Genomic DNA, 19,004 nt, shown 5'->3' with positions numbered 1-19,004 from the left:
GGCATAGAGAGTTACCGCATACGGCTGTGTGGATTATGGTAGAGAATAGCCGATTACTATTTGTTTTGCCCCTGATCTCCGGAGCTCCAGAAACATGTGTCCTCTCGCTTCTGCAGTTAAGCTCCGCCTCCTCTATGCTGCATTTCTAACAGGAACAGACAATCTGACACTCCAGCTGCTCTAGAACAAAACATGACGAAAAAATGTGTTCTAGATGCAAAACATAAAATGTAACATTACATGTAATCCATACGTAAACGACTCCACATTGTGGTTTATGATGCGTCTAAATCTCCTTCCCTTATTGCTATTGTTTTCCTGTAATACACGTTTTACGTGTCTGTATTTTAATCATGTTTACAAACCATTCGCTGTTCAAATATATAACCAAGATGAACATTTGGTACAGAAGATTAGTTCTCCATAATTATTTATGGACTGTAGCCTCTTGCATTTTTGTTAGATTGCCTTTCTTCTTACCTTTCCTTTTATATAATTCTGTAGGTGTGATGTGTTGGATTAAGTTTTTTAAAGAATACCCTTCATTGTTTCCAGGCATATCGCTTGAACAAAGCTTCTGCTGAAGTGGCAAGAAAAGCAGCTGAAGATGTAAACGCTGAGACAGGTGGTTTCTCTTACAGTATTTTACATGTTTACCATTATGTTGTGCATAATTTATTATAAAAGTCTTTGTGGTACAAATTTTTTGTAACCTGACACCAGAATAACATTTTTTATTTTTGTTTTGTTTTAAAGGCATTAAGAGGTATGTGGCAGGAGCTATGGGACCCACCAACAAGACATTGTCAGTCTCCCCTTCAGTAGAAAGACCAGATTATAGAAATATTAGTAAGTACATCACTTGTGATACTAGATAGTTTGCATCAATTCATTTCATCTTCTGAACGTTTATTATTAAGAAATATTGTATACAGAACATCAAAACAATTACTTTTTTTTTTTTATTCTTTGTTTTATTTGTGGATTTGCACATACAATACAAGGTACGGTATTAATTTTATCCACTTTTTGTTTAAAGGTAAATAAGGTAAATAAGTAAGCATAACATGCATAGATAGCTCTGTATCAACACAGATAACACATTTACTGAATTGTATGTGGGCTGGGTTTCTCTAATGTATCGTTTCGTGTTAGTGCTTGTCCCTCTTGGACTATGGTGAGTGCTTCGGGAGGTTGACTGGTGGCTTCGCAGGGCAAGCCTTTGGCATACTGGGCTTATTGGGGTAGGTGCTGCTGTTTGCTGGGGCTTTGGGATAATGTGTACGAGGGTTGGCTACAAGACACCAGGGTGTATGTGGCATGTGGTAGCGCTTATAGTGGGCTGCCTTCTCGTGAGGTGAGTGCTCAGATATCGCTGCCAGCAGGGAGGTCATCTTCTGCGGGGCCATCCCGTGTTTCGTCTGGGAGTCGCCCTTGTTGTCATGTTGTGGTAAGTGCATAAACGGTTGGCGTGGGAATATGTGGCTGTGAGTGTTTGTTGTGCTGGTATGTGCCGCTGGTAGGGTCACTGTCTGGCCCATGGTTATTCTAGGTTGGTGACATTAGCTATGCTCTAGTGCAAGTTCAAGGGAAGGGGGGTAACTCAAGAAAAGCTAGCCTGTGCTGGGAATTCTGTCTGGCCCTGGCTAGGGAGGGTGCACAACTTGGTGGAGTGTCCGGGGCCTCAACGAGGCTTAATAAAGACAGTCTCTGTGGTTTAGTCCCCTGAGTCTGCGTTGGATGGGTGGGGACCTCTTCGCGGTTCAAACGGGGTGATGTTGTCCACATCCCATTGTTGTCTCCGAGGGCTGCCTCTCCCTGGTTCCGCCTGTGTGTCGATGCCTTGCTGGGTTAGGAATCGTTGGCCCTCTGCTGGCGAGTGTAGCTTGTGGACTCTTCCCTCCCAGGTGACCTGTAGGGAGCGTGGTGTGCCCCAGCGGTACGGGATCTTCTACTGTCGTAGGACGCTGGTGACATGGCGCATCGTTTGTCTCCATATCATGGTAGGCTTGGAGAGATCGTTTTAGAACGATGGAGTATGTCGTTCGAAGGACAGGGAGGGTGTTTCCCTGACCGCTGACATGGTTGCCACTTTATCCAGCTGTGTGACGAATTGTACTATGACATCGCTGTGTGTTTGCTGGGGCAGTCCGCCCTGCCCACCGGTTCTGTATATGTTGTCCACCAGGATGCTTCTAGCTTGCTTGTGGGGAAGTATATGCTGCAGTAGGCGTCTTATAAGTTGTGGCAGTTCTGTCCTCTCCACTGTGGTAGGGATGCCCCTGATCTTAATATTTTTGCTGCGGTTGCGCTCTTCCCATTCAGCCATTTTGTTTGTGTCACGGTGACTTGGGAGTCTGTCAGTTTTTTCTGTGCTGCGGCAAGTGAGGCCTGCTCAGCCTTGAGGTGTGTGGTTGTCTCCTGTTGCTTTAATTCGCCCAGTGAATGTGAGCATGTCTTCTCGCAGTATCGCTAGATCTGCCTGGAACATCTTGCGGATGTCCCGGAGTAGCGTTTTTATATCTCCCTTTGTAGCTGGGATGTTGTTCTCCTCATCTGAGGATTTGTTGTTCAGGCCCCCGGTTGGGGTGATCTCGCCTAGTGCGTCCAGAGAAGGTTCCTCATCGGACGACGAGATCCCAGTTTGTTGGTCCGCCATCTTGGGCGCCATGCGCTGGAGGCCTCCCTGCAAGTAATCACCGATATTTCGGGAACCTGATGCCAGGGCTGCTTTGTTCTTCTTGGCCCGTTTCCCCATTGTGTTGTGGGGGTGTGTGGTCGATAAACCGTCGGTGTAACACCCGGTTTGCTGCGTTTATTAAGCTTCGTAGCATGGAGCTTCAGCTCTGCACGTCTGCTTGGTTTGCTGGTCGGCTCCGCCCCCCAAAACAATTACTTTTAACCCCTTAAGGACACACGACATGTGTGACATGTCATGATTCCCTTTTATTCCAGAAGTTTGGTCCTTAAGGGGTTAAAGGCATTTGTCACCCCTCCAAAGGTGACAGGTGCTTTTACATGGCCTGGGGAGAGAAGACAATATTTATATGAAGTTCTTTCCCGGATATGCGACTATCTTTCGGTTGGGGCCAGTCTTTCTCTTGCCTAGAGTCAAGCTAAACTGTTAACATTTTTACGTGTGCACAAGGACTATACAGATGTCTATGGAAGACACAACAAGATCATTTATAGAACTGCTCACGTAATGGGCGAGATGTATATTTCCTTGAAGTTGTGATCCATACTGATTGTGTTGGAATTTCAATGAAATTCCAACACAATCAATGAGTATTTCATTAACATTTTACCTTTAGCATACATGGGGGGTGGTGGAGGATGTTAAAGGGTAGATCTTGACAACTTATAATAATGATATTGAGTATCTATTATAGTAATAATATTCCTCATAACATCTGTTACCCCAATTGAAATTATACTTGTGCTTGTTTTTTTCTTTATCAGCTTTTGATGAGCTTGTGGATGCCTATGCAGAACAAGCAAGAGGACTTTTGGATGGAGGAGTTGATATACTGCTTGTAGAGACTATATTTGATACAGCCAATGCCAAGGTGAGAAGTCTTACACCGCCACTATTATCAATATTCAAATTCACTAATGGGAAAGGGGGAATCAAAAGACAGACACAAACCGAAAACAAGACAAATTTGGAATCAAAATTATGTATGGAAATTGGAAGGATAATGTTCACAATTTGTTTCTATAAACTCATGATTATGTTCCTTGTAACATGCTTTTCAAATTGTAGCTAATTGAAAAGGAACCTTTAGGAATTATACTTTTGTAATAAAAGACACATAAATGATGCAAAAATGGAACATAAAACTACAGATTCAGATAACTAAAATTGAAGAAACGTAATAGTTTCTCTATTAAATGTTTGCAAATATTGATAGAATCTTACTATTTTAGCTGTGTCCTGGGTTTTCTGAATAAAGAAGTCTTACGTGTGTGTGTGGTGTATATGTGTATATGTTTTTATATGTATGTATTCCATATGGTACAAAAAGGAATGTTGCATAAACCTGAACATTAAAGGGACATTCTACGAGCTGTAACCACTACAGCCTTCTGTAGTGATTATGGTGCCAGCATGCCATGTCGCAGTCCTGCTGGGATCAGAAAAATTGGTAAGTTAGTGAGTGCAAGTGAAGTCTAACAAAGTTATTTACGAATATTTGAATAGTATAAAATTTACATTCCGAATTGCAACCTATCCAACACAGCTTGATTATTTAAGCCTGAATTTCGTAAAATGAGATTTAAATATTCTCAGTTAGAAGTCTCGTGATTATATTTACTACCATAACATTTTTATTGGTAATACCATATCGATCAAACCTTGGTCCCTCCCCTTTTTTTTGTGCTACATTTCACAGAGGGTAAGGTTTGATGTTGTGATAACCAAGGAATACAGATGTGTATTATTTTTTATAAACCTTTTTGTGTTTTTTTTTGTCTGAGTGCTATTAAACTTGCAGACTAAGCATGTCAGACTTTAAAAAACACATAGCGTAATGTCTAGTTTATAAATTAGAGAATCACAGGCATGTGTGTTACTTAACAAATCAGAATTATTTTTATTTAATTTATTTTTTTAATGAAAAGAGAATTACTGGTTCACTAAATAAGCAGATTACACATTTCCAATGGGATACCCATGTTTAAACACAGAGCAGTCTGCCGTTTCACCTACATTTTTATGTAAAGGGATATAAAAAGGTAAAAGGCTTTATTACTTTAGTGTGGCTTGTACCTTTTGTGTGTGTGTGTGTGTGTGTGTGTGTGTTTTTATTTTTTTATTTTTATCGGATTTATTGTCTAGAGAGGAACTTCTATCCATATGTTTTAATCCTATAAATATATTCTATTAATATGTAATATTGGCATTTATATAGTGCTAACTTATTCCGTAGTGCTTTACCATAATTTAAAGGGGAAATTTAAAAGTAAATGAAACAAACTATTGACAGAAACAATAGGTTGATGAGAGCCCTGCTCGAAAAAGCTTATCATCTCTTTGTACGTATGCCAGACCGTTCTATGCCTATATATTTACCTGTAATGAGATTCTAGTACACTCAGTCTTCTTTATCTTATATCTTGTACCTCCTTTTAGAGTGGAAAAATAAGCATTTTTTTGCTTTGTGAAATGACACCACAAACATGGTCTGTTCACATTCAAAGGTCACTTGCCACTGATTACATACATTCTAAAGTCCACAGTGATGTGGACATCTATCTGTGAGCAAGATGCAGTAAGCTAAATCTGAATAATAAAAAAAGCAAAACCCAATTTATAGGTTTATACATTTTTTTTTTCTTTCGTTTGTTTGTGGCTGCTGTTAGGAAGGAATAGTTCTTATGCAGTATACTTTAAAACTTTTTTTTTTTTTTTTTTTTTTTACATTTGAGTAAGTAGCAGGTTGTATATTTTAGATAGAAGTATTGGCATAATTTCACTCTTGAAGATAAACAAGAATCACCTTTCTCGCATGAAGCGTTTAAATTATCTATTAAGACCGCATCAGGGGCATCACTTGTTAAAGTAAAATCAAATGGCAACAGGCCTAAATTAACATAAAACATGTGGATGAAGACAAGCAGGTCATCATAAGCGTGTGATATTAAACCTCCTGTTAAGGAAAGGCTGTGCTGGTCGGTGACCCAATATCATTCAGCTTGTTCCCTGGTCTGGGAAGCCTAAAGCTTGATAGTGTGGTGCCTCCCATTTAATCATACATTAGGTACAATTTGTAAAGTCTAGATGTGAAATAGTGGCACCGATTTTACTCTTGGAGACTAACAGGTGGCACGTGCTCACATGCGGTCCTTAAATTATTCGTCCTGACTGTGCCAGGGGCAACTCGATTTAAAAGGAAATTCTAATGGCAACCAACCCAAAGTAAAATAAAATCAATGTGAAGTCCCAAGCTGTTTGCTGAGGGGGGCGGGACCGTGTCGGTCTATGGCCCCTTGTTATTCGGCCTATACCTTAGTCCGGGAAACAGTAGACCAGGAAGAGTTATGACTCCCCGTTTTGTGTTTTTGGGGGAAGTGACAATATAGGTACTATGTAGGGTTGTAGTCGTGTGGTGACATTCACGCTACTGTGAGTAGTCTAATTAGGCGGGTAGAAAGTAGTTATCTGTGTGTGGTCGGTATGCTGGGCCGTTAGTTTTGGGGTAGAATCTAATTCGGTAAATTAAAGCCAATTCTACAGGTGCCCTGAGGTAAGTATACGGTACGAGGGAGAGGGCTTAGACTCACGTTTGTACGGATACTGAGGTCGTGCTATGTCCGTGGGTCAGGTCATTACTAGCCCACAGATTAAGTAACATTTACCTGAAACAAACGGGAATTAATCATTAGGTGGTATGGTCGCGAAGTTCAGGTAGTGACTGTTGCATAAGTGTCTTGGGTGGTCCCCCAGGGCACAAATGGGGCGACCGTTGCCGGATTCCAGGCGTGGGTTTTTGAGGCAAGTTGCGGTCACGAAGGTTGTAGAGAGTCTGGCGGGAGTCCCAATGTTCCCAGTAGCAACCTTGCTTCATGAAGGTTCCTGATGGAGTATTTGGCACTTTGAGCACTGTCCAGGGTAACTTAATTGATCTTAATATCAGTATGTTGAGGAAAAACTTGATAGAGAATGATAGAAAATAAGAAAGTGGTCTTCTTTGTAATACGCTTATTTTTTGCCCACTTAGGGAGATATTGAAAGTTTTTATAACACCTTTTTCCCCTTTTATTCAAGCATTTCTCTTTATTAAATAATGCCTTATGGAATACTATAGGAACTCTACCTGCAACCCTCGTGTTCTGCCTACGATCATGAGGCATTTGCCGAGCAGCAATGTACAGCTGATTGGCTAAGACTGTCATCTGGCTGCTCTCATGCGATCTCGGTGACCAGTGCTGGTATAAAGTGTTATGACTAGAAGGAAGTGTTTAATCTCTGCCATAGCCATACCTCCAGTGAGGGGCTTGGCTATGGGTGGCCAACGATCCTAATTTAGTTTTAAACTGCTCGAAAATGATTTAACACTGAAAGGAAGGACACCCGTGAGGGACAGATTCATGTAATAGCTACCTTCCCTTGACCCCATGGCCACCGCAAAAGAAGCAGTCACCATCTGGGGTCTTTGCAAAACATTCAAAGACCTGAGAAGGTAACAGAGCCGCTTTAAGATGCTGATTTATAATTTAATATTTAAGGCTGTAAGTACTTTGGAAAGCAGAATGGCATGCAAAAACCTTTAACCGTGTACCTTTTTAATTTTCTTTTTGTTACATTAACAAAGCAACCTGAAAACGATTGTTGAAATAGTTTAATCATGATGTCAACACCTTCTATCGATATTATTAAATTGACCCAAATCCACCTGCAAGCACATTATGCATTTTATCCTCAAATAATGGAATTCTTACTTATTTCTGATTGATGCATTTCTGCATAAACCACTAAATTTGTCAGTCCTTTAATGAATGTATTCACACCACTACGCAATCAAAAATTATCATTAAGACCAATGCACTGGTCAATTGCAGTACCACTCGTCTAATATATCTGATCACATGTACATGTGACATCGAGTATATTGGTAAAACCATCCAACCTTTTCGTCGAAGGATCCTTCAACATATTAACTCTGTAAAGAACACTATCACACCTACTCCTGTGGCAAGACATGTCATACATTTCCACCAGGGTAATACTGACAATTTGAAATTCCAGGCTATTGAGAAGCTGATCCCTAACCCTAGGAAAGGGAACTTCAATCAGCAATTACTCCAAAAAGAATCTAAATGGATATATTCCTTTAGAACCCTCGCCCCTCAGGGACTCAACGAGGAGTTCAACTATACACCCTTCATACATTAATCATATTTAGTTCCCATACTCAAAAACTAAAAACTTAAAAACTTTCTCTGTCATGATTACTGGTACTCTAAGATCATAATTAATTATTTGTACACATTATAATAATTTTTAGTATATTATTAATTATCTCTAATGACCCTTTGAGTATCAATACTTCTTTTAATCACAAGACATTGCAGAAATTGCTAACACTAAAGAACGTCTACTAATGTACTCATATACATGCTCCCTACTGTACATATGCCATAGATCCCTCTACTATGTTCATTATTATTTCTGATTGATGCATTTCTGCATAAACCACTAAATTTGTCAGTCCTTTAATGAATGTATTCACACCACTATAATAGCGGTTAGTGTAAGTTTTTCGTAACTGAATAATTGCATCACACTTCTTATTTTTTTTCTGTAAAATAGGCAGCATTGTTTGCTATCCAGAAACTCTTTGAAGATGAATATAAACCAAGACCCATTTTTGTAAGTAACTCTACGAAAGCAAAGTGTATGCATTTATCTGTGCAGTTCAGACAAAAAAAAATTAAAAAAAAAACTTCTGTAGTAGCTTTGAGGGATATTTTATGAAACCGAATTATTTATTTTTTGTCACAAAAGATCTATTATGTCCATTTAAATTAGCACATAGGTGTCACTGATGAAATATGGGAGCCAGAAAATTGGTGAAAATAGCTAAACTGAAATTAAAGCTGACTTAGAGAATTTTTCCAGTGCGGCTATTTTGTCCATTAACTTTGAGAATTCAAGGTGAATTCTAACTGAATTCTCACTTTTGTGAATAACCCTGAATGTGTGTTGTGAGTTCTCTCCTTGAGACAGTTGACTCATATATTTTAAACTATAAGTGTCTTGTAAAATAGCACAAAATCATTTTACAGATAACCTTATCTTCATACATTGTGCTGGACAGATTTCACATTTTTGTTTTGTTGCTTTTCTTCTACAATGGGTATAGATAAAAAGTAAACATAGGGCCACTCCAAAAATGTGTGTGTGTTTCCATTTGCCCCAAGTGCATGTGATATGCATAATGTTTAGACTTGCGGCATGCAATTTGGCTGCATCTCTTGCAGTGCCATTATGTATGGCAATGCAAGAGTTAAAGGAGCATTCCAACGTTAAAAAAACAATATTTAATATTCACGTCTCGAGTGTCCCTTTAACTTTGTAGATGCTGTGTTCCCCACTCATAAAAGAAACAAAGCTAAATTAGCTTTTTATCCATCAGCGAGTGCCCTCTTGCTGCTGCAACTCCACTCGGGGGATACAGTTGGTGATTAATCTACCATTCCTGTTTGAACATAATTGACGCATGTGTAGTTGTTGATACAAATGTAACATGTTAAGGGTTTCTACAAGCATCATAACCACTCGAGCTTGCTGTAGTGGTTATTATACCAGGAGTACTCTGGCACTGTTTCCTGGTAAAGGAGTAAGCTGTTTTGCAACAGTTTGCCCTCTTATCTGGTCCTACCAGGTGCCTTGGGTACTCTTGCTGGCTGTGACGTGCATCCATCTTCTGCAGAGATGTTGGCCCTACCATCCATTCATTGGCTAAGTCTTTCAGCTGACTGCTCTTAGCCAGTGAATGCAACTCTGCATATAAAAATATGCGCTCAGAATTGACATGTGCCAGCCCGGAACTAGAGTACTGGACTGGCTCATGTCAATTCTGTGCAGCGCCTCAATCACACTGGAGTTAGTCTTTAAACAGCAAAGGGGTTGAATTCAATATCTGCAGTGTTTTCATAACGAAACGCTGCACATGCAGACTCCAAACACCATGACCACTGATGTGCTTATAGTGCTTGGAGTAACTCTAGGGTGAGGGATTGTACAATAGAATGCTTCTTATAGGGAAGAATTTTACCTCTGTTTCCCTATGGAAGCTCTCACTTCCACGTGAAGGATGATTCAAGTAGAGTAAATAAGGAAGCCCTCCTGCCTGTCAGCATGATTGCCAGAAGATATTCCCTAGTTGTTCCAAATTCATGAATGTGCTGACATCTCTTGAAGACCAGACAGTTATTGCTTAAAATGCTTCAATAAGTGCTTTACGGTCTGGAGTTCCTTTAAGTAATTTCTCATACTTTGCCCAGTATTCTGTTTGAATGTTTATGTATACCCTGCAAAATCATTTTAGATTTCAGGAACCATTGTTGATAGAAGTGGACGAACTCTTTCTGGCCAAACCGGAGATGCTTTTGTTATCAGCGTTTCCCATGCTGAACCTCTCTGGTAAGAACCCACGTATGCTCTTTGTTTGGCGTGGTTCTATTAATGTGTTTGCTGTGACAAATTGCTACAGTTTTAGTACAACTTATTTTCTATTGACATTCAAACCTTCCACAGAGGGGATTTAAATGTCTGCTGAGTCTTGTGTATTCGTTTATAGAGGACAAATGCTTTTTGCTTTACCAATCCAAACCCCTTTTTAAACACAAAAGCACATTACTAGCTTTTGCAACTGCAGACAGTCATTGCATACAGTTGCCTAGTTTATCTATAATTTTTGCAACGTCCTGTTCATTTAATTTTATTCCTTACTCCGTCCCATTTAATGTATAAGTGAGACCGCTATATTGAGTCCGCATTACTAAAGTGTTCATTTAAACCGCTTCAAACAAGCAGAGAGCTGTTTTATGTTGTTCTTTCCTTTGTGTAGCTGACCTTTTCAGCTGTTAAACTGTCCAGTTTGGCAGAAATCAAGGGGTGTTGTTTAATTTTCCCCAGTACAAGTGCTTAAAGCCGATGTTTCATACTTTTAGTGAACGTTTAGCCAATGAGTTCTCAGAGCACTGCAGTAAAATGTGTTTCAGACAATTGCAGGCTAATAAGAAATTCTGAGTATGCAACATCAATGTGAACAAGCACCCAGAAGTATTTTTCATTAGCTCTTTTCCCATGTATTATTATTATATATATTTTTTTTTATACAACTGGATCCATCTAGAGATGTATACACGAGTCATGTAAATGTATTTCCCCTCTGGAAAACTATGTTGAAGGATTATTTTACAGGTATTATTGCACATACGTTTATGAAAGCAGATATACCGGTAATCAAGTGTCAGAACTAAATCTTTCTCTCTCTATCATTTAGCATTGGTTTGAACTGCGCTTTAGGGGCTGTTGAAATGAGGCCCTTCATTGAAGCCATTGGCAAATGTACAACATCCTACATCATCTGTTATCCAAATGCAGGTAATAAGACGTAGTTTGACAGTGTAACGCTATTATTATTATTATTATTATTATTATTACATTTCAAATGTATGTACATATCAGTCAGAAACAGACCAGGTAGTAAAAGCATCCACGAGTATTGTTGTATTTAACAAACTATATTCTATGGGTCATTCTTAAATGGAAATAACCTGCTGTAATAGGGTGTAATAGTGGAAGCAGTTCTGATGGGTTTACCGTGCCCTGGAGATGGCAACAGCACTTGGGGTGACAATAAAGGGACTCCTGCTTCTAGTAAATGCTATTCACAGATATAAAAGATTATGTGAATACTGTCTGTACTCTGGCTTCCTGTGTTCATCCCACTAGTTAAGACTAGTTTGATGCCTGATGATGTTCTGCAGCCACCCTATATTGTCTGACAAGCTTAACTCAAGAAAAAAATAACTACAGCATCGACTATGTGAACAGGGAGCAACAAATGAAATCATTTAGAAAAAACATAATTTTCCTTTTCTTTTGTTGTTGTTGTTGCTTTCAATGACACAGTATGCAATTCTGTAGAAGTTTTGCTTTTGCAACATGTAGGTGTCCTCTCTTTGCAATAGTTACAATAGGGTTGACCTAGATTGCTAGAGAGGAGTAGTGGAATGGCGACCACTCTGTTTGGTGATCAACTACGCATAACTTAAATAAACAAATTGGTTAATATTACTGATGACTATAATAGAAGAAATGGTAATTTAAAAATAATTTATTTTAGATATATAGCTGTTATACTGATGAAAAAACTGACAGTGCCCTTTGTTTTTTGTTTTTTTTTAAATAACATTTAATTTGCTTTTGTTATTTGCAAACAATTTTTTTAATTCTGTTTTTTTAATTATCAGAAATTTTTAAATGCCATTCATACATGGAAGCATCGGTATATTATATGCTCTAATATTTAGTCAAATTGGGATAATTTTCTGTTTAAATGTTAAGCCAATCTCTGTGATTCATCCAGAATAAATAACGACATAATCTCCATATTGTGAGATTCTTTCTTTTATCTTTATTTATATATATATATATATATATATATATATTTTATTCTTATTTTTTTTTTTTTTTTTTTTTTTTTGTGCATGTAGTTGCAAATCCTACTTGCAGAGCCACAACTATAGCAAGCAGTTACAAAAGGCATAGTAGTACAATTCTGTGGCATAGAGCTAATAATGCACTTTTTTTTTTAACAATTCTAGCACAAAAAGAGACCGTGCTTGGCATTAAAAACCAAACTAAAGGAATCAGGTTAAGCATATGCACGGAGTAGCTTAGAAACAACAGAATGTTATTCCACCATATAGGATGGTTATTAAATGCTAAAGTAAAACCAAGCGAATGCTCAGAGTGAAGAGTAAAAATAGAAATAATGCGAAATAGACCTTCCAATGGATGCTGATTAGTAAGCAAGTATAGTAAAACCAGTATATAACAAAAATAAATAAATGAAAAAAACATCAATTTTAATTGCCTGGTAGCCCACACCACCCCAACACTCAAATACTTTAGAGGTTAGTCTGCAATTAGCTGATCTAAGGGGTCACTCCCAGGATAAACAAGGACGGTGTGATTGCTTAGTATTATAGTAAGGTAATAGTATCTTAAGCTCAATCCCAGCATCAGACTTTGATGAAACATTGCTTAATCTTGCCTAGTATAACATAAAATAAAAGGTAAGCCCGAAATAGAAATAAACAAAGCAAAAAAACACTAGAGCCCCACAGAGTGCAGAGCCCTAAGCCACTATGCGACACAGTTTGCAATTATATGAATGCCCCTCATCTCCCTCCAACCTCCAGCAAGTCTGTTTTGACTAATGGCACAGTCCCAGCGTGTCAACGAGCCTAGCTAACTCCACTCCACCAGTCCCATGGTGTTTTACAAGCACAAGCACGGGACCAGCAAGATGGTAGAAGCCGATATGTAGCTGGTGGGCAGATGAGTAAAACAGCAGCCGTCCACTTCACTCCCCGCCCCTGTAGGCCACAGTCTCGATTCTCCCTCAGGGGCCATAAATCTACCGATCTTGGGTCTGTCAGCAGCCCCAGTAGCTGCCTGCATTGTAGACTTCAGGATTCTGGCTCAAGGTAAGTGGAACATTGGGAAAGTTGTTGAGTAGAGAGGCCATAACCTTCCAAAGCAGTTCTGACATGCGGTCATCCGCCACGGCAGCCCAGCCCCGCCCTCGACAGTGCCCTTTAAGAACAGAATGCTGTAGAACAGGGCTGTCCAATGGGTAGATCCCCAGATGTTGTAGAAGTACAACTCCCACGATGCTTTGTCATTCTAAATACATTCTAAAGGCATGCAAAGCATCATGGGATTTGTAGTTCTACAACATCTAGGGATTTACCTATTGGGCACCCTTGCAGGTAGAAGTTATTCTCAGAGTGCAATAAAGACTACTGTGTGTATGTAGATTTTTAGGAAGTCTGAGAGCAAAACCACATTTGTTAATATTTTCACTATATGTTAATTTATGTTTTTCTTTGATTATTCATACAGGTCTACCAAACACCTTTGGCGGTTATGACGAAACTCCTGAAGTGACAGCCAAACATATAAGGGTATCTGATCTCATATTCAATAAGTTGGTCTATAGCAAGTTGAAAACAAATGCATGCATGTATTTTTATTTTATTTTTGTTAATTGCCTGCCTTGAAATTCCTATCTATGTATTAGTTTTATGAACACCCTGCTTACTTTTGATCACCACATTCTTGTTTTGACATTTCCTTATACAATTTTCTGTTTTGTTTTATTTTCTTTGTAAATTGTTTTTCTTCTTATTTAGAATAAAATACATTGTGCTAACCGTATTTCTAGAAATTACATTTGATTTTATTCACAAAATACCCTTTTTAGTATATTGTCTTCATTTCCAATGTAAGGTAATTTAAAAAATAAATTAAAAAATCCTGTATGCCTACCTCATCTAGTGTGTGTGTATATATGATGGAAGCAATCTTCAGGTAAATAAATCTTTTAAAGCGGCTTGGTCACTGTCTGGGGTATTTGCACAGACCCCAGACAGTGACATTGCTGCTTGGGGTCCGGTGACCATGGGTACAGAGAAAGGCAAATGTGTCCTATTTACCCTTATGGGCACCACCATTCTTTTCTGTCCTGACATCTTTGACCTCAGTGCTGTACTCTCATGCATTGAGGTTCCTGTGAGACCACGGAATCCTCCATTGTTCGAGCTTTTTTCCCTACAGTCATCACTGATTACAGTGGGGAAAAATTACTATCGTTATGAAATACTACATTTTACTATTTGTGGGTTGGGTGACAGTGCCACTTTAATCAATACATTTTCTAGGTTAAGGTTTTACCGATCATGATAGGTTCACGTTAAGCAATAGCATCTCTCTGAATAATAACCAAATAATTTCATCACAGATCATCCTTACAGATATAAATGTTCCCCTCCATCAAATATAAAAGTGACATTGTCATCCACATTTTTTGTTTCATGTTTTATGTTCCATTATTTTCTGGATATCCTGGAGAGAGAGAGTGTTTGTTTTTAAAATAAAGATTTATGATGTGCTTTATTTTGTAGGATTTTGCATTGGATGGTTTGGTGAATATTGTTGGAGGTTGTTGTGGAACCACTCCAGCTCACATCAGGTAATTGTGCTGGCTTTTTTTATAGCAAGCATGTAAAAAATACAACCTGTAACTCACACTAATCTCAGGTAGCACTTGTTCACGTATACCAGAGCTTCCCTTACAGTAAAGTGCCCTTAACGACACAATCCCTACATTACAGTATTACTAAACATTAACCCTAACCAATAACCCATTCACTACTTTAACACTTACTCTAGCACTAACACCAAACTAAAAATCTACTTTAATAATACCAAAGGTCTCTAGAATTCCTGGGATGGCATAACTTTAGACTAATACATGCTTCACAGTTATTTATTCTTTAGATTCCATATGATATGTCCTTGTTGGCGCAGTATGGAAAAATACCATTAATCTCATAATTTATTCTGCTTTATGATTCTGATTTCTACAGAACCCCCTCTATGGTACTAGATTTCCAAATTGCGCGGTTCACTGTTGTGTATCTCCCACCCCCTCCTCCCTCTCATATATGTATATGTATATGTATATATTAAAAACCAAAGAAAAGAAAGTTACCTGCGCTCTCTCCTTAATCCCTATGTATATTTAGACAAATGGAGGTCATTTAGTTGCTCCAATGGCCATTGGAGGGAATGCCCACCTGCCAACGTCAAGGCAGACCCCCCTAAGCGGGTCCTAACACTGACCCTTCAGCCTGCTTACTTGAGCTTCTGGCAAAGATATCTCTAATGAGACAGAAAGGGGTATTTTTTATATACACCCCTATATACTTATTAACCCTTAATAGGGAACACATGGGATCTTTATCTCTTATATATGTCTTCTCCTTTTCACATCAGAGAGATTGCAGAAGTTGTCAAACATTGCAAACCGAGGATACCTCCAGCCTCCGTGTTTGATGGCTACATGTTACTCTCTGGTAAGTAAAGGTTTCTGGATTGTTGCCACTGCGTGTCTTGTTATCCAGTAATATGAGAAGGACGATAACATGTGTAAACAAAAATTGTGTTGTGATTTTTTTTAATGCGAACGCTGAGCATTGGGGTGTGGTCTGCCTTATCTTTCCGTATCAACCACCCTCTGCTTACAAAGTGAGGATGCAAGAAATTGCAGAAAAATCTGTTTATCATTCTATTAAAATAAACGTTCACTGTCTTCAGTACTTTAGCATGAGCCTTGTTCTACAAAGTGGCTTATTCACTGATTGCAAGTATCACAACACAGAGAAACAAAGCAGAAAGTTATACAAAGGTTTTAGCTGGCTGCAAGTACAACTATTGCTGTGCATTCAATGCCCACTATACTGATGCTTTGTTTTATTTGGAGTCATGCCATATACACATATTATTTCTGAGACCAAGTTGGAAGAGTCCCCATGGAAACTGATGGAATATTCTTACTGATTGCTATAATTTTAGAACTTTTTGACCCAGAATCTGTGTTTAAACCTGGTCCTTCATATATGTACTATACACCTAGTTGTTCCTGTAAATGGTGTTTAAATAGCTTTCTTTCTTTTTATTTTAATTAAGGTTTGGAGCCCTTCAGGATTGGACCATACACCAACTTTGTTAATATTGGAGAGCGCTGTAATGTGGCGGGGTCAAGAGTATTTGCCAGGCTTATCATGGCAGGAAAATATGAGGTACAGTTTAGGAAAATGTTTTTTTTATAGAAGAAAGGTCTCCAATGAGATTGTGATCCATTCACTCCAGCAAATACTAGTGAAGGGTTTATGTGTGCATATGAGGCAAAAATAAAACACATTTAGCTTGTCAGCTCTTCAGTGTATCAGGGCTGATATCTTATCGTGATACCCTAAGATTGAACAATGATCTGCGTTGTATACTAGGATGTAGCATCAGAGCATCTTCTGTAGAAAGCGATCAATTGACCTGCAACTCTCAACTAGACCGAAGTCAGGTCATTATTCAATAGTGTTTTTGGAGCAAAAAAATAAAAGTGAAACCGTGCAGAAAGGAAAGGCTGAAAGAATGAGCTTATGGTGGATTCATATTTCTTTGTGTCTTTGGGTACAATTTCTGCTTTATCATTTTCTTATTCCAGTCAGTGATTTACACTTGCTATGTGTTTCAATTAGTTTTGAAAACCTTCAGTATCTCCAAGAAATGTATCATAAAGTTTTCAATATGATTGATGATAACATTTGGGAAATGTGCAATGTATGCTTAGTTTAACAGTCGTCCAAAAAAAGAAAAATATTTTTTTTTCTTTTAAAAGGAAGCGTTGGCCATTGCCAAAACCCAGGTAGAGATGGGAGCTCAAATTCTGGATATCAATATGGATGATGGAATGTTGGATGGCCCCAGTGCTATGACCAAGTTCTGTAACTTCATTGCATCCGAACCTGACATTGCAAAGGTTGGCTTTATTACATGCTCCTATGGAGAGTGGAGACACTATTTTTTTTTCTGTAAAATTGTCACAATTTTGGCCTGCTTTTCTACATTGCCCCTTCTTTATTTTCCTTCCTCTCTCTCCTTGCTCCCCCTTCTCCTTCCCCGTCGTCTCCATTGTATCCATTCATCTCCTGCCCACTTCTAACCCCCACTTTTGTCATCCAAATTACTTCTTCCTTTGTCCCCCCTTTGTACCCTGATTGTCCCTCACTCCCCCTCTCCCATTTTTACCCTCTATGGTGTCTCCCTGCCCTCCTTGATGCCAGCGCTTGTGCACTTTGGCACCCCACTTTCTCCCTTCTCCACCCTTGTTATCCCCTTCTCGCTCCTTGTTATTATTGTGAAAACCCCACAATTACAAGTCTTTCTTGCTTACAGGTACCATTGTGCATTGACTCCTCGAATTTTGCAGTGATTGAGGCTGGATTAAAGTGCTGTCAGGGAAAGTGCATCGTAAACAGTATCAGTATGAAAGAAGGAGAAGAGGACTTTCTGGCAAAGGCAAAAAAGATAAAACAGTTTGGAGCCGCTGTAGTCATCATGGCTTTTGATGAAGTGGGACAGGTGAGCTAGTTTTTATTTTTTTTTAGTATTTTACATGGCATGTCTGCAAGCTTAATATAAAATTTTAACACGGTCAGATTATATTATATTATATATATATATATATATATATATATATATATATATATATATATATATATATATATATATATATATATATATACACACACTTTTTTTTTTTTTACTTTAAATGTCGAAACAGAAATCCAAAATGTGATTGATATTAAAGTAAAGATAACAAATGTGTGCAGAGATAGGCTTTCAGATGGAAAAGAGTGTACAAAGTGCATAGAATTAGGGGAGTTATGTGAAAATTACTTACCAGACTGGATTATACAGTTCTTAAAATAACTTGTAAGTCTACTCTTTAATTTCTACTATGCATAAAATAAAAACCCACCTAGTTCAGTCACTCTTTTCATTTTTTTTTCTGTTTTTTTTTCTTGTCTAATGCTACTTTATTGCTAGTGTGCTCTTATCTAGAGCAGGGTTTCCCAAAGTGTGGGTCGCCGGCTGATTCCCAGTGGGTTGCGATGACCCACACCTCCAGTGCTGCCCGCGACCTAGGGCTATGAGACCGTCAGGCAGACTGCTTAGTCGGGCCCTCGGTCCGTGACCGCAGGGCCGACACTAGGAGGGACCTGGCGGCTTGCCCTGTATGCCACTTGCCCCCTTTAATCATTCTGCCAAGGGGGAGCCCAGCACCTGCGATCTGCAATACAATACACTCAAAAAGCAAACCTGCATTTAAAGTCCAACACTACATACACACACCCATGCATTGAGACGCAAACATTACACATAAGTACACCACTACATTCCAATGGCAACAGTACATACCAATACACCCATACATGCACACATAAACTTCATACAAAAACATGCTTACATTCAAACGCTCAAACACTGCTCACAAATATAACCCTGCAACGATGGGCAAATGGTAGATCCCCAGCTGGCATAGCATTGTTGAAGCCCTCCGGCAGATGGGGATCTTCCTTTTGGCCACAGTTGCACTAGAGGGGGGCCTAGAAAACATACTTGCACCAGGGCCCTCTCTACATTAGTTCAACCACTGGGATAATCAACGTGAGGTGCATGGATGAAAGAGCGGGACACAGCACTTCTGATTCTGACCGTCTGTGAGTAAGCAGTAGTGTGTCTCTAAAACTGATTACCATGATATGCCAAGTTTCTGCGTCTAAAACCACCATGATATCCGAGAATTCTGGCACTAAAACTGCCATGATAGGCCAAAGTTATGCCTCTAAAA

The 19,004-nt window shown here is 38.9% G+C and overlaps 1 protein-coding gene across 2 annotated transcripts in view; it reads left to right on the top strand.

Moving 5' to 3' along the window:
- The window catches only part of MTR (5-methyltetrahydrofolate-homocysteine methyltransferase), a 108,482-nt gene that overhangs the window by 58,569 nt on the left and 30,909 nt on the right, over nucleotides 1-19,004 (top strand). For both annotated transcript variants that reach the window (XM_063443645.1, XM_063443644.1), the window contains exons 4-15: nucleotides 556-625; nucleotides 757-849; nucleotides 3,463-3,569; nucleotides 8,318-8,377; nucleotides 10,059-10,153; nucleotides 11,019-11,119; nucleotides 13,652-13,713; nucleotides 14,713-14,780; nucleotides 15,587-15,666; nucleotides 16,280-16,392; nucleotides 16,989-17,129; nucleotides 17,546-17,731. In XM_063443645.1, coding sequence (XP_063299715.1) covers nucleotides 556-625; nucleotides 757-849; nucleotides 3,463-3,569; nucleotides 8,318-8,377; nucleotides 10,059-10,153; nucleotides 11,019-11,119; nucleotides 13,652-13,713; nucleotides 14,713-14,780; nucleotides 15,587-15,666; nucleotides 16,280-16,392; nucleotides 16,989-17,129; nucleotides 17,546-17,731 — 1,176 coding nt within the window. The remainder of the gene's footprint in view (nucleotides 1-555; nucleotides 626-756; nucleotides 850-3,462; nucleotides 3,570-8,317; nucleotides 8,378-10,058; nucleotides 10,154-11,018; nucleotides 11,120-13,651; nucleotides 13,714-14,712; nucleotides 14,781-15,586; nucleotides 15,667-16,279; nucleotides 16,393-16,988; nucleotides 17,130-17,545; nucleotides 17,732-19,004) is intronic.

The sequence above is a fragment of the Pelobates fuscus genome, chromosome 2, assembly GCF_036172605.1.
Source record: "Pelobates fuscus isolate aPelFus1 chromosome 2, aPelFus1.pri, whole genome shotgun sequence".
Classification (NCBI taxonomy): domain Eukaryota; kingdom Metazoa; phylum Chordata; class Amphibia; order Anura; family Pelobatidae; genus Pelobates; species Pelobates fuscus.
Note: the sequence above shows the minus strand (reverse complement) of the source record. Positions and strands in the feature narration are given on the sequence as shown.